This window comes from Lithobates pipiens, unplaced genomic scaffold, assembly GCF_037356315.1.
Source record: "Lithobates pipiens isolate NorthernLeopardFrog02 unplaced genomic scaffold, aLitPip1_a1.2 Scaffold_23, whole genome shotgun sequence".
In the NCBI taxonomy this organism is placed as follows: Eukaryota; Metazoa; Chordata; class Amphibia; order Anura; family Ranidae; genus Lithobates; species Lithobates pipiens.
The window spans coordinates 72,625,210-72,639,647 of NW_027507785.1; the positions used below are offsets into that span (position 1 = coordinate 72,625,210).

A 14,438-nucleotide genomic window follows, 5' to 3' on the forward strand; every position below is an offset into this window, starting at 1 on the left:
ATTTTATTAAATATATTAGGGGAGATTTACTAAAACCGTTGCACACATAATCTGGTGCAGCTGTGTCTAGTAACCAATCAGTTTGTAGGTTTTATTGTCAAAGCTTAAAGTGTTACTAAACCCAGGAGCCTGCATTCACTATATCTGGTCCCCTACACTACACAGAACATGGAAATGCAATTATTTTAGTAAATATAAACTGCTAAATACCTTTTCTCATCAGCGGTATATAGCAGTCTTGTTACTTGTATCAGTGTGTAGTTAAAGCTTGTAGGAGGAGTTTTTATTCTCCTCTGATTGTCCTATGAGGCCACAGGACCCCTGACCCTCTGTCTGGACAGTGCTGATTGGCCCTGTGCTGATCACATGCATCCTCTCACAAAAAACAAAAAAAAAAAACAAAAAAAAAAAACCTCTAGCAATACACACCATAATGAGTATGTTCAGAGTGCCCCCAGGGCTCTGTTCTATCAGGAGATTGATTGGGGACTGTGGAAGAAGGAGAGGATTAGAGAATACAGGATCAAACAGCCTTTTTTTTACATAATGCGACAATGTGGAGGATTAACCCCTTAGGTTCCACGGTGAGTATAACAAACATGCTTTACTACATATACAGACTGATTATACTGTTGTGGGTTTAGTAACATTTTAATAGAACAAGCTAAATATAGTTAGGAGCTGATTGGTTACTATGCACAGCTGCAGCAGACTCTATATATCTCCCGCATAGTAAGAAACTGGAGTCTGCCTTTATATGTATGCCTGGAGCTGGGAATTAGGGTGTGGGCCAGAATGCTTTATGTTATTAGTTATGGGTGTACGTGACTGTTACTAAACAGTATCTAGATTGAACAACCTTCCATGGTCTAGTCTCAAATTTAACAATTGTTTTGTAAGAATGTACAGCAGCCTATGGGGTTTATTTACTAAATGCAAAAACTGTAAACTGTGCACTTTGCAAAGCGCAGTTGCACTCTTCCAGGGCAGTTGCTCCAGAGCTTAGTAAATGATGGGGAAGCTCTGCTGACTTCCATCATCCAATCATGTGCAAGCAAAAATGCATTTTTTTCCCTTTAGTAAATCAACTCCTATGTATCAGAAAAAAAACGCTAGCAAGAAGGTGTTGTTTTGACTATATGCATAAGGTGCTAGTTCACCTTCCCAGCCTGCCACTGAGAGCCTGAGCCAGCCGCTCGGAAATTGGAAAATTTCAGAAATTCGAAATTTCAGAAATTTGGAATTCGAAATTTTGGAAAAATTCAAAAGTCAAGTTCCTCCACCCCAACTTCGCTCATCCATGTATTTATGGAGCTTGCTTTGTGCACTGTTCCCTTCATTTGAACACAGGGGCCAAGCCCAACCCCTGAAAAACAAGGTCCATAAAGAAATGGATGAATGAGTTTGGGGTGGAGGAACATGACTGGCCTGCACCGGATAGAACACCTTTGGGATGAATTAGAGCAGAGACTGTGAGCCAGGCCTTCTTGTCCAACATCAGTGCCTGACCTCACAAATACGCTTCTGGAAGAATGGTCAAACCTTCCCATATACCAGGGGTGGGCAACCTCCACCCTCCAGCTGTGGTGAAACTACAAGTCCCATGAGACATTGCAAGACCTAGACAATCACAGGCGTGACTCTTAGAGGCAGAGGCATGATGGGATTTGTAGTTTCACTACAGCTGGAGGGCCGAGGTTGCACACACCTGCCATAGACACACTCCTAAACCTTGTGGACAGCCTTCCCAGAAGAGTTGAAGCTGTTATAGCTGCAAAGGGTGGGCCAACTCAATATTGAACCCTACAGACTAAGTGCCCGTTCACACTACCGCGACTTGTCAGGCGACTTAGCCGCCTGACAAGTCGCGTTCCATTCTGTACTATGGAACCGTTCTAATAGGAGCGACTCAAGTCGCTCCGACTTAGAAAAAGGTTCCTGTACTATTTTTGGGGCGACTTCAGGCGACTTGCATTGACTTCTATACAGAAGTCATTTTGCAAGTCGCCGCTGAAGTCGTGTGCAGGTCGCGTCTGTGAGTCGCGCTGCAAGTCGCGTCGCCCCTGTGTGAACGGGCACTAAGACTGGGATGCCATTAAAGTTCATGTGCGTGCTAAGGCAGGTGTCCCAATACTTTTGGTAATTTAGTGTAGTTCATCAACAAGATGAATAAGAGTCTCAAGATTGAAACTGACTTTTCTCCATTGTTGGGAAGAACCCCTCCCATGGCAAAACCCCAACACCGTGCCATATATACATTATTCTACCTTCCTATATTCTTCTAATGTTTTCTTTTTGCTCCCTCCCAGCCTCATCCCAATTCCAATGATCTGGAATTCTGATCTCAGCCTCTCTATTGTTCGAATAGATTTACCTGTAAGCTCCCTTTTGATATTTGGAAGATTAGCAGGACAAGAATTACTGATGTTTAACCCAGGAGCAGGCATACCTTGATTTGCATATATGTCGATCAGATTAGCAGACACCGGCAACTGGAAAATAAAAATAAAAAATAAATATGAATTATTACAAATATCTGTAGGAGACACATTGACAAGGAATACGATCACAATGGCGAAAGGTATTCAGGGGTTAATAAAGACTGCGGGTATTTATAAACAGTTTTTTTTATTCAAGATGGTTAATAAATTCGGGAAAACTCACATCCAGGAACATAGGTCCAAGTTTCTTAATCTGAAAAAAATAAATCCTTAATCTGTTCTGATGAACAACAAAAACAGTTATGGGAATAAGCTCTTTTTTTAAAGCCGAACTCCAGGCAGGTATTATAGACACAAATGAATCCAGCTATGTACTCACAAATACGTCATTAACCTGAATCAGACCTGGTATCAGCCCCTTTACAGCAGAGCTCAGGCTGGGAGAGGGAGAAGCAGCACAATGAGACAATCAGTTGTGCTGCATGCGCTGATAGAAGGGAAGGAAAATGAGCTTGTCAGTCCTCTGCTTCTATTTTCACTGTTCAGTCACAGGCTGGAGGAGGGACAAGATCTTTAAAGTGGAAGTTGCCACCTTGGCCTCTGTTTAATCTACAACTGCTATGATGCTGCACATGTGATCAGTTATGACACCAGCCATTGGATGGCTTGACAGTTTGGTTGAGAGCACAACCAATGGGAGGGTTACATTCCCGGCAAGTGCCCTAAATGTAACTTATTAGTAGTGTGTGCCGGAAATGAAACTGTTTTATGGATGGGGTTACTTCCGCTTTAAAGTATTACAAAACCCAGGACCCTGCATTCACTATATCTGGTCTCCCCAGAACCCTGCATTCCCTATATCTGGTCTCCCCAGAACCCTGCATTCACTATATCTGGACTCCCCAGAACCCTGCATTCACTATATCTGGACTCCTCAGAACCCTGCATTCACTATATCTGGACTCCCCAGAACCCTGCATTCACTATATCTGGACTCCTCAGAACCCTGCATTCACTATACCTGGTCTCCCCAGAACCCTGCATTCACTATATCTGGACTCCCCAGAACCCTGCATTCACTATATCTGGACTCCTCAGAACCCTGCATTCACTATATCTGGACTCCCCAGAACCCTGCATTCACTATATCTGGACTCCTCAGAACCCTGCATTCACTATATCTGGTCTCCCCAGAACCCTGCATTCACTATATCTGGACTCCTCAGAACCCTGCATTCACTATATCTGGACTCCCCAGAACCCTGCATTCACTATACCTGGTCTCCCCAGAACCCTGCATTCACTATATCTGGTCTCCCCAGAACCCTGCATTCCCTATATCTGGTCTCCCCAGGACCCTGCATTCACTATATCTGGTCTCCCCAGGACCCTGCATTCACTATATCTGGTCTCCCTAGGACCCTGCATTCACTATATCTGGTCTCCCCAGAACCCTGCATTCACTATATCTGGTCTCCCGAGGACCCTGCATTCACTATATCAGGTCTCCCCAGGACCCTGCATTCACTATATCTGGTCATCCCAAGACCCTGCATTCACTATATCTGGTCTTCCCAGGACCCTGCATTCACTATATCTGGTCTCCCCAGGATCCTGCATTCACTATATCTGGTCTCCCCAGGACCCTGCATTCACTATATCTGGTCACCCCAGGACCCTGCATTCACTATATCTGGTCTACCCAGGACCCTGCATTCACTATATCAGGTCTCCTCAGGACCCTGCATTCACTAAATCTGGTCTCCCCAGGACCCTGCATTCACTATATCTGGTCTCCCCAGGACCCTGCATTCACTATATCTGGTCACCCCAGGACCCTGCATTCACTATATCAGGTCTCCTCAGGACCCTGCATTCACTATATCAGGTCTCCTCAGGACCCTGCATTCACTATATCTGGTCTCCCACAGTACACAAAAGATGGAAATGCAATTATTTTAAGAAATATAAACTGCTAAATACTTTTTCTCACCAGCAGTATATATAGCAGGCTTGTGACTTTTATCAGCAGAGCATTGGTTACAGCTTGTAGGAGGAGTTTTCATTCTCCTCTGACTGTCCTATGAGGCCGCAGGACCCCTGACCCTCTGTCTGGACAGTGCTGATTGGCCCCGTGCTGATCACGTGCACTCTCCCAAAAAAAACAAAAAAAACTCTCTAGCAATACACACCAAACTGAGCATGTGCAGAGTGCCCCCAAGGCTCTGTTTTATCAGCAAATGGATTGGGGACAGTAAAAAAAAGGGGGGAGGATCAGAGAAGACAGGATCAACCAGCCTGTTTACACAATGCGGAGGATTAACCCCTTAGGTTCCACAGTGAGTAAAACAAGCATGCTTTACTGCATATACAGACTGATTATACTGTTGTGGTTTTTAGTAACACTTTAAGGGTTACCTAACTACAGCAGAAAAAAAATCCTGCCCTGCAAAGGCTGTGCTGCAGAGCTGTGTAAATCTCAGGACTGTATGGACAGGAATATAACTCTTTTGGCAGGTAAAGGAGCTCCCATATATGTATTTCTTCCATTTACGTAGCTGTTGGCCTGCAGTTCAGCTTTAAAGAAAACAAGTAGGTTGCCATTTCTATCGTCTCAGTCTGAAAATACTAGCTGCCTGGCTGTAATGTTTGCTGACCCTCTGACTTAAATACCTTGAGAAATATATACAGATAAGGGCTGACCTGCATTCTTTTTCAGGATCGCTGACAAAGAAAGTGCTGAAGCCAGGGGGGTTAGAATAACAGCCAGTGAAATAGCATTTTCAGGAGTAGGTCAGCAAGGACAGCTGAGGGCTGGACCCGTCACCCACTGTTTGGGCCCGCTGTGTAGGATGGGGCCAGCACCTATTTTAAGGGAACTTTGCTTTTAAAGTAAACATTGAGGCGCAGGGGCCAGTAGGGGGAGACACTTGGATCTGGGGCCATTTGTTCAACATTTATTCTTTTCATATACCAAAGAAAGTTTTTACATATAACCTGCACTCAATGGCCACTTTGTTATGTACACCTTGATAACACAAATTGCTAATCAGCCAATCACATGGCAGCAACTCAATGCATTTAGGCATCTAGACATGGTGACGACGACTTGCTGAAGATTAAACCGAGCATCAGAATGGGGAAGAAAGGGGATTTAAGTGACTTTGAATGTGGAGTGGTTGTTGGTGCCAGACGGGTTGGTCTGAATATTTTTCAAAAACTGCTGATCTACTGGGATTTTCCGGCACAACCATCTCTCGGGTTTACAGAGAATGGCCTGAAAAAGAGAAAATATCCAGTGAGCGGCAGTTTTGTGGAGGAAAATGTCTTGTTGATGTCAGAGGTCAGAGGAGAATGGGCAGAAGGTTTGAGATGATAGAAAGGCGACAGTAACTTAAATAACCACTCGTTACACCCAAGGTATGCAGAATACCATCTCTGAATGCACAACACATCGAACCTTGAAGCAAATGGGCTACAGCAGCGGAAGATCACATCGGGTGCCACTCCTGTCAGCTAAGAACAGGAAACTGAGGCTACAATTCACACAGGATCATCAAAATTGGAGAATAGAAGATTGCAAAAATATTGTCTGGTCTGATGAGTCTCCATTTCAGCTGAGACATTCAGATGGTAGGGTCAGAATGTGGCGTAAACAACATGAAAGCATGGATCCATCCTGCCTTGTATCAATGGTTCAGGCTGGTGGTGGTGTAATGATGTGGTGGATATTTTCTTGGCATACTTTGGGTCCGTTAGCACCAACTGAGCATCGCTTAAACACCACATCCTACCTGAGTATTGTTGCTGACCATGTCCATCCCTTTATGACTACAGTGTCCCCATCTTCTGATGTCTCCTTCCAGCAGGATAATGCACCATGTCACAAAGCTCCAATCATCTCACCAATGGACAGTGAGGTCAGTGTACTCCAATGGCCGCCACACTCACCATATCTCATCCAATAGAACATCTTTGCGATGTGATGGATCGGGAGATTCACACCATGGATGTGCAGCCGACAAATCTGCAGCAACTACATGATGCTATCATGTCAATATGGACCAAAATCTCTGAGGAATGTTTCCAACACCTTGTTGAATCTATGCCATGAAGAATGAAGGCAGTTCTGAAGACAAAAGTGGGTCCGACCCGATACAGGCAAGGTGTACCTAATAAAGTGGCCGGTGAGTTTTGAGTCCCAACGCAACAGAGCTAAGACTGGGGAGGGAGAAACTGCACAAAGAACCCATGGGTTGTGCTGCAGTGTTCATTTCCTAATGAGGAACATGCTGATAGGAGGACAGAAGAAAGTGGTGGAGAGATGAGCCCATCAGTCTGCTGCTTCTCCTTTCACTGTCCAGTCACAGGAGGAGGAGGGACGAGACTTGTAAGTGTCACTGAACTACAGAAGAGTAAAATGTAGTCTCCTCTCCTGCCAAACAGGACTGAGTGGTGTAGCAGAACTGTGTAAATCTCAGGTCTAGATAAAAAAAAAAAAAATACAGATTCTTTGACTGGTAAAAATTATTCTAGATAAAAAAAAAAAAAGTTCTGTGTATTTAATTTGTGTATATTTGTAGTTCATGCGTGGCGTTCAGCTTTAACATTGCTTTGGATAGAATGGAGTAAGGTTAGGGATATTTAAAAAAAAAAAAAAAAAATTTATTTTGTACAAAGTCATTCTTTTAGTATTTTCTTTTTCAAATTGTTATTTTTTTTTTTTTATGTATAATCACTTAAAATGCATATATGTTCTTTGCATACCACAGCTAATAATAAATAAATAATAAAAAAGCCATGATAAAGACACCTTAAGGCTCGTACACACTGTAAGAAAATTGGGCGAAAAAGATTTATGTCCGATCGTACGATTTTCTGCTCAGACACATTTTCTGATGGACACAACATTCCACAGCCAATTCCGACCTTCCGAAAATGAAAATTTACAAAGGGAACAAACTCCAAAATGTTTCTCATACTGGAACAGAACAAAGATTTTCAATCAATGTGTACCGTTTTCATTCGAGAAAAATCAGAGACTAAAGACGGCACATGATCAGAAACAATAAATGACAAAAAAAAAAGCCTTTGTCGTATAAGAGGGTCCAAGGCAACTGTGGACTCTCATGGTACAGTAAGGACTTACATACACATTTGTATAAAAATATATACATTTATTAAGACAAAGACATGATTAAAAGGTCCTAAGGAATACAATACATATAAACTGAATCTCTGAAGGAGAACTGAACAGTTGGACGTGCATCCATCCAGGGGAAGGAATTGGAAAGTTGTCCCAGGTCAGTCCAACCTCAACATGTTTCGCGGTATGACCGCTTCTTCAGGAGTATGCTTCCAGAGAAATGATATGTAGATATCATTTCTTGCAAGGATTTGAACACATATGTTCAAATCCTTGCAAACATTATTGAATGTATTTTTTGATTTGTTTGTTTAGACGCTTGATTATTTATATGTCTGTCCTTTATAGAGATATCTACATATCATTTCTCTGGAAGCATACTCCTAAAGAAGCGGTCATACCGTGAAACATGTTGAGGTTGAACTGACCTGGGACGACATTCCGATTCCTTCCCCTGTATGGATGCACATCCAACTGTTCAGTTCTCCTTCTGAGATTCAATTTATATGTATTGTATGACTCCTTCTCCTCGGGACCTTTTAATCATGTCTTTGTCTTAATGAATTTATATATTTTTATACAAATGTGTATGTAAGTCCTTACCATACCATAAGAGTCCACAGTTGCCCTAGACCCTCTGCCTTTTATTTTTCCAAAATGTATATGACGACGATATTATCAAATTAATTAACGCTACTGATAGTAAGAGTATTATGATACTCTTACTATCAGTAGCGTTAATTAATTTGTAGTATAAGAGTTTTTGTACATTATTTCCGACATGCTGTGAAACAACGAGGAAAATCAGAAGATTATTTGCCGGATTTTCTTATAGTGTGTACCCCACTTAACAGTTTCTATGACAGGTTGTGAAAACAAAAAAAAAACAAATGCAAGAATGAAATATAACAACAGCCATCAAAACTGGGATGCAAAGTAATAATAATAATAATAATAATAATAAAAAATAAAAATGTATTTGTAAAAAATATGGATAAAATAAATTCATCAAATCTACCATACCGTGTTTGCCATTTGCATAGCAGGATCCATCATGAGGATTTCTTCATTATAGCTAGACTCCAAGCTAATGATGTCATCAATTACATCATCCATCTGCAATTAAAAAAAATATGATGTTATTAACAATACAATGTTTTACTCATTTATTGGTGAATTACTAAAAGGAGCAATTTTTTTTTTTTTTTACAACTAAATCCTTTCCAAATACCCAATTATTTAGGAGGAAAGAAATAAAAAATAAAATACCCCTGAAGATGGTAATAGATGGGGAAATGTTATGTTTAAACCACTTTCCATGCACTTGTAATCTCTAACATGATCACCCATAATTGCCAGAAGCTAAGCAATCACTACCCAAGGGTAAATTCAGCACCACAAAGAACGGTGATGTCAAGCCCAAAGAATTCAGCAGTCAACTATGAAGTTGAATCTGGCAACAAAGTGACAGCAATTCTAAAAAATGAAAAGTACGAACTAAAAAAAAAAAGAAAAAAAAAAACTATAATTTACTGAAAGATTAAAATAAAATACTAAGTCAATGTCTTTCAAAGCAATTGGATTTTTATGAAAATTAATGTTAAAACAACTTCAATCTTTTCAGCCAGCAAAATCGAAAAACTCGATAATATGTCATGTAAATTCTATAGTGTGGATGCCACTTCAACATGGCAATCAATACATTCATTATGTCTTGTTTAGTAGGGGACAAGAAAATGTTCTTGTATAATTTGTTTATTGCAATATGTGAAGCCTTGCTATTTTATGTTAGTGTTTTTTTTGTTTTTTTTAATAAAAACACATCTATTAACATTTTTAATTACTGCTTTATGACTTTTGCAGTCAGTGTATGTAAATGTAATTGGATTTTGGATTACTCAGTAAAAATGTTGACTTAAATGGTTCTATTGTAAACAGCTTCTTCTTCAATATTGACCTTGTTTTGGATATTAAACTCAATTAAATCAAATAACTGACAATAATTACTATTTAATATAAATTAATAAGTAACTATTATTCATCCATAATAACCATCAAATATTAATCTCCCTTTAATTCATGGACATCCTATATTATACAGAGCTAATTTTCCATAAAGATTTCCAAAAATTCTGACAGCTTCACCTGGCAGACTTATTGCAAAATGACGCCCCATTATTTTCTCAGGAACCACAGAAAACAATTATTGGATATTATTGGCAATACTCTGCAAAGCTTTTGGAATAACTGGGCCGTCAAATTGTTGCAAATGTAAGACCCAAAACAAAATTAAGTTAAAAGCAGTGATATAAAAAATAAAAAACAGGATATTGGGGGCTACATAAATCTGCCCATTTATGAGCTCCAAATATGTCAACCCTAAAAAATTTTAAATAAATTCTTTGTGTTGTTGAGTTGGTGGGGACCTCATTTCATTAAATTACTTTTATGATTTTTTTAATTTATTTTAAAATGCCAGCATACGGTTCTGTGCGAATATATTTTATCAAATTCATGGAGGCTAGGCATTGATTTACTGACAGTGATTTTGCGCCACATTTATAAAAAAAATAAAAAAATAAAAAAAAATAGGAAATATTACTGTTGGTAAAACTGCATTTGCCATAATATGCTAATGTTTGTTCCTAAGTGTTAAATAATGCTGACTGTACTATTCACCCTATTTATCAACCAGCGAATGTGATATGTTTGCAGAAAAAACGCTTTACTTTACGCTTTCACCAAGTGGCAGCACTGTGCTTTAAAGGGTGCTTCGAAGATCCACCCTTTAGATCTGGAAGTGCAAAAACCGTGGAAAATATTGGCCATTTGTGATGTTGTCCTGGTATTGCCTAATTTCTGTACGCAATTAAATTAACTTAAATAAACTTCACAATAATACAGATAAAAAAAATATAGAAAAATAAATCTTTAGGCGGTTAATAAATCGTTTTAAACTGAACTAAAATACCTATTTATACATCAACATTGTTTTAATAATATAAACATAATGAATTAAGATTTTATATCATGAAACTTTATATAAAAATTGATATAACATAAACGTTTGTGTCACAAATTCTAAAAAAAAAATGTATTTTAAATTAAGACAAAATAAATGAAGGGGGGAATATTTTAAATGACTAAATAGATTCAGAGCATCGACTAATTGAACTTGATATTATTAAGTGTTTTTATTTTTTGACAATCCAAGGCTTAATTTATATTTTAGGACAGACATTTAGGGGTTGATTTACTAAAACTGGAGAGTGTAAAATCTGGTGCAGCTCCGCATAGAAATCAGCTTCCAGTTTTTTTTGTCAAAGCTTAATTGAAAAATCTGAAGTTAGAAGCTGATTGGCTATCATGCACAGCTGCACCAGATTTTGCACTCTCTAGTTTTAGTAAATTAAACCCATAGGCTGTATTCACACTGTTTCGTGTGCTAACGCATACACATAGGTGTGAATAGGCCCTATTTCAAAACACACTAAACTGCAGTACAAGGATGTGAACCGGCCACATAGGAAAGAACGTGGTTTCTACTTGACGTGCATGTACATATAGTAAAATACATGTGTTTTGCTCCATAAAAATGGACACGTAAAATTAGAGCTTTTCGATCTTTAAAATATTTAAAAATACAAAAAGAAAAATACAGCTATTTTTAATATATACTTATTAATAAATACCTTTTGTATATATATATATATATATATATATATATATATATATATATATATATATATATATATATATATATTTATTTATTTATATATTAATATATACCAAAAATAAATACTATTAATATATACCAAACAAATACTATAAAATATAAATAAATAAATAAAAATGTAATTTAACATAGCAAATTTTTTATTTATATGACATGTTGCCTAAACAACCATTAAAGAAGTGAAAGAATAAACTTTATCTTCTGAAGTCTATTTTTTAAAATAGAAGTTGAGACTGAATTATTTAAGACAAAAGCTATCTTTGGCAGTAACACCTCTGTAAGGTAAACAGGATAAAGATCTGTCAGATTTAGATTTACTGTTTAATGTGCAACTATCTATCTAAGAACCTGCAATCTTCTTTCCTGTATTTATTTATATCCATCTATACAAGGGTTTGGGCTCATTTCATAGGGGAGTGTATGTGAAGCCATTTTTTTTTTTAAAGCGTTAGAGAATAGTTAGAAGGCGCCTACTCATTTGCTGTCCCTGTAGCAACATTTTGTATTTTCTATTAAAGAAAATGCAAACTAATTCATGGGCTGCTATGTAGGCGATGTGAATAAATTAATAATATAATACTAAGTGTATTTATCAAGCTGCTGCATCTACCAATCAAGTGCACTCTATCACTTTAAAAGTCCATACTCCAAAATTGGTGCATAAAAGTGGAAGTGTTGGACTGTACCAATTTCGGAGTATGGACATTATGGACATTTATTTGTAGCATTCTTTACACTTATACATTTTTTTATTTTTTTTGCACAATTGGGTGGCACATTTTTGAATTGTTTGCTTATTAATCGTGTCTTTAGCACAAGGTAGTAATTTTGATCACAGAAGATTTTGATGTTTGAATTTGCCCATGATATGCACCTACTGATTATTTAGAGCAGGGATATGCAATTAGTGGACCTCCAGCTGTTGCAGAACTACAAGTCCCATGAGGCATAGCAAGACTGACAGGCACAAGCCTGACACGCAGAGGCATGATGGGACTTGTAGTTTTGCAACAGCTGGAGGTCCGCTAATTGCATATCCCTGATTTAGAGGTTTTGAACAGCGCATCACTGCTTAATTAATTTGCATTTTCTATTGAGTCCTCTACTGGAGACAATATTCACTAGGACAATAGAGTTGGCGAATCCTCTGAGATGGACACAAATAGCAATAAATATCAGAGAAAGTTTCTAAAGCTGGCCATAGATGGAGCGATATTCTTTCCTGCAACAGCAGGTTGCAAGAAAGAAAATTGCTTGATTCCCATATCAACACAGTCCGTGATGATGGAGGAATCCCTCCTACTGAGCTGTTGTGTTGTTCAGGAGAACACAGTGATTATTGCTAGCGGCTATAGCTGCTGGCAATAATTGCATGAGAAATCCGACAGACTGGCTGTACCCAAATTGATTGATCTGGGTACATTCAGCCTGCCCATATATGGTTCGAATTTCAGTCGGTCCCTGCTAAACCAGCCAAGATTCGAACTATCTATGGTCAGCCTTAGGCTTTCCATGATTTGGATCCTTTTTTCAGTCGGTCCCTGCTAAACCAGCCAAGATTCGAACCGTCTATGGTCAGCTTTAGGCTTGCCATGATTTGGATCCTTTTTTTCAACCAGCCAGCAGGCTGATCAAAAAAAGCTGAACTAATTCCCCCATCTCACAAGTTAGGCAGAATGAGGAATCCTCAACTGATTGGCTGCCGCATTGATCGAAGGAAGATTTTCCAACAAGTTGGTCTGGAAGAAGTCAGTTATTAGATCAAGTTCTCTGGAACGGGAACAGAGGTAGATGGATCGAAAATTGTGATCCATCTACAGACAACTTAAAGTGGAAGTAAACCCTCCTATCGTTTTCAGCCAAGGAAGCTGCCATCTTGGCCTCTGTTTAATCTACAACTGCCATGAGGCTGCACATGTGATCAGATATGACACCAGCCATTGGATGGATTGACAGTTTGGTTGAGAGCACAACCAAACATTCCCGGCAAGTGCCATAAATGTAACTTATTTGAAACGGTTAAATTGATGGGTTTACTTCCACTTTAACCTTTCCACATTCTACCCAAAACCCCAAAAAAAGAATGTTGTGGTTTTACATTAATCAAAACCTAAAAAGACAATTTATGATTGGTTTCTGTGGTTTGCTACACTTTTACATTGTTCCTTGTCTGATTTAACGAGCCTGATATATAAAAAAATATATATTATTTTTTATTTTATTTTATTCTGAAACTATGGATTTGTAGCAATAAGACTGAGGAGGTAAATAGAGACCCAAGAATTTGTGAATCTTGCCCAGGAACTAATATACACAACCTCCCTTTGCAAGTGAACTGGTAATGGGGTCTTCTGAATCCCTCACCATTTCACTTCCATGTTTCGGTTGCCCAAGGGACATGATTACATAGTGATGTTGCATAGTGATGTCATTATATCTCAGTCGGTATAATACAGGAATCCTGTACTTAGAGAAATGTCACTTGCACTGCTGACCACCTCCGAAAAAACCTAGGTGCTTGGCAGTCTTTAGCCTTTGTATTTTCTGTATTGTACAAACAGTGAAAATGTCAGCATTACAGGTAGGCAACCATCATTTTTAAGAAGATAAGTGAGCAATGGCAACTTCCACAATTCTTTGAGTACAGTATTCTTTTAAATAGGGATTGATTTCCCCACTCCGAAATAGTGAGGAGGCTGTTCACCTGCGAGAAAGCTCCAGGATCGTGGTAGGTGAACTCGTAAGGGGATCCATGCGGCCTCTTTGCAACTTTGCTTCCGGGGACAGGGCTGATATTTTTACAAGTATAAAACTAAAAGAAAAGACAAAAAAGCCAATGGATTCCAGCCCCATGAAACAGATTAGAGTTGACAGCATGTTAGAGAATCAGATTTTCACTCATCTCTAGTATATTACCAATAATATAAAATGTGTCTGTTAATTACCTAAAAAATACTTTCTTGGTGTTTTTTCCCCTCCAATTAATATTTAAGTCAAATCGTTCGCAAACACAAAATCTATTATATGGCTTGGAAAAAACAGCTAAAATATTTTCAATGACACATAACACTGCATCTTGATATTTATCAACAGGCGGGTACATTAATGCCTGGCA

At 38.6% G+C, this 14,438-nt stretch overlaps 1 protein-coding gene across 16 annotated transcripts in view; it reads right to left on the minus strand.

Annotated features, from left to right (window-relative positions):
• MITF (melanocyte inducing transcription factor) overlaps window positions 1-14,438 on the minus strand; it is a 339,864-nt gene that overhangs the window by 33,662 nt on the left and 291,764 nt on the right. For 5 of the 16 annotated variants that reach the window (XM_077451861.1, XM_077451860.1, XM_077451864.1 and 2 more), the window contains 4 exons: window positions 14,028-14,135; window positions 8,611-8,703; window positions 2,375-2,492; window positions 430-489 (listed from right to left, as the gene is read on the minus strand). In XM_077451861.1, the coding sequence (XP_077307987.1) occupies window positions 430-489; window positions 2,375-2,492; window positions 8,611-8,703; window positions 14,028-14,135 (379 nt within the window). The remainder of the gene's footprint in view (window positions 1-429; window positions 490-2,374; window positions 2,493-8,610; window positions 8,704-14,027; window positions 14,136-14,438) is intronic. The other 11 variants (XM_077451867.1, XM_077451866.1, XM_077451873.1 and 8 more) reach the window with 6 other exon arrangements.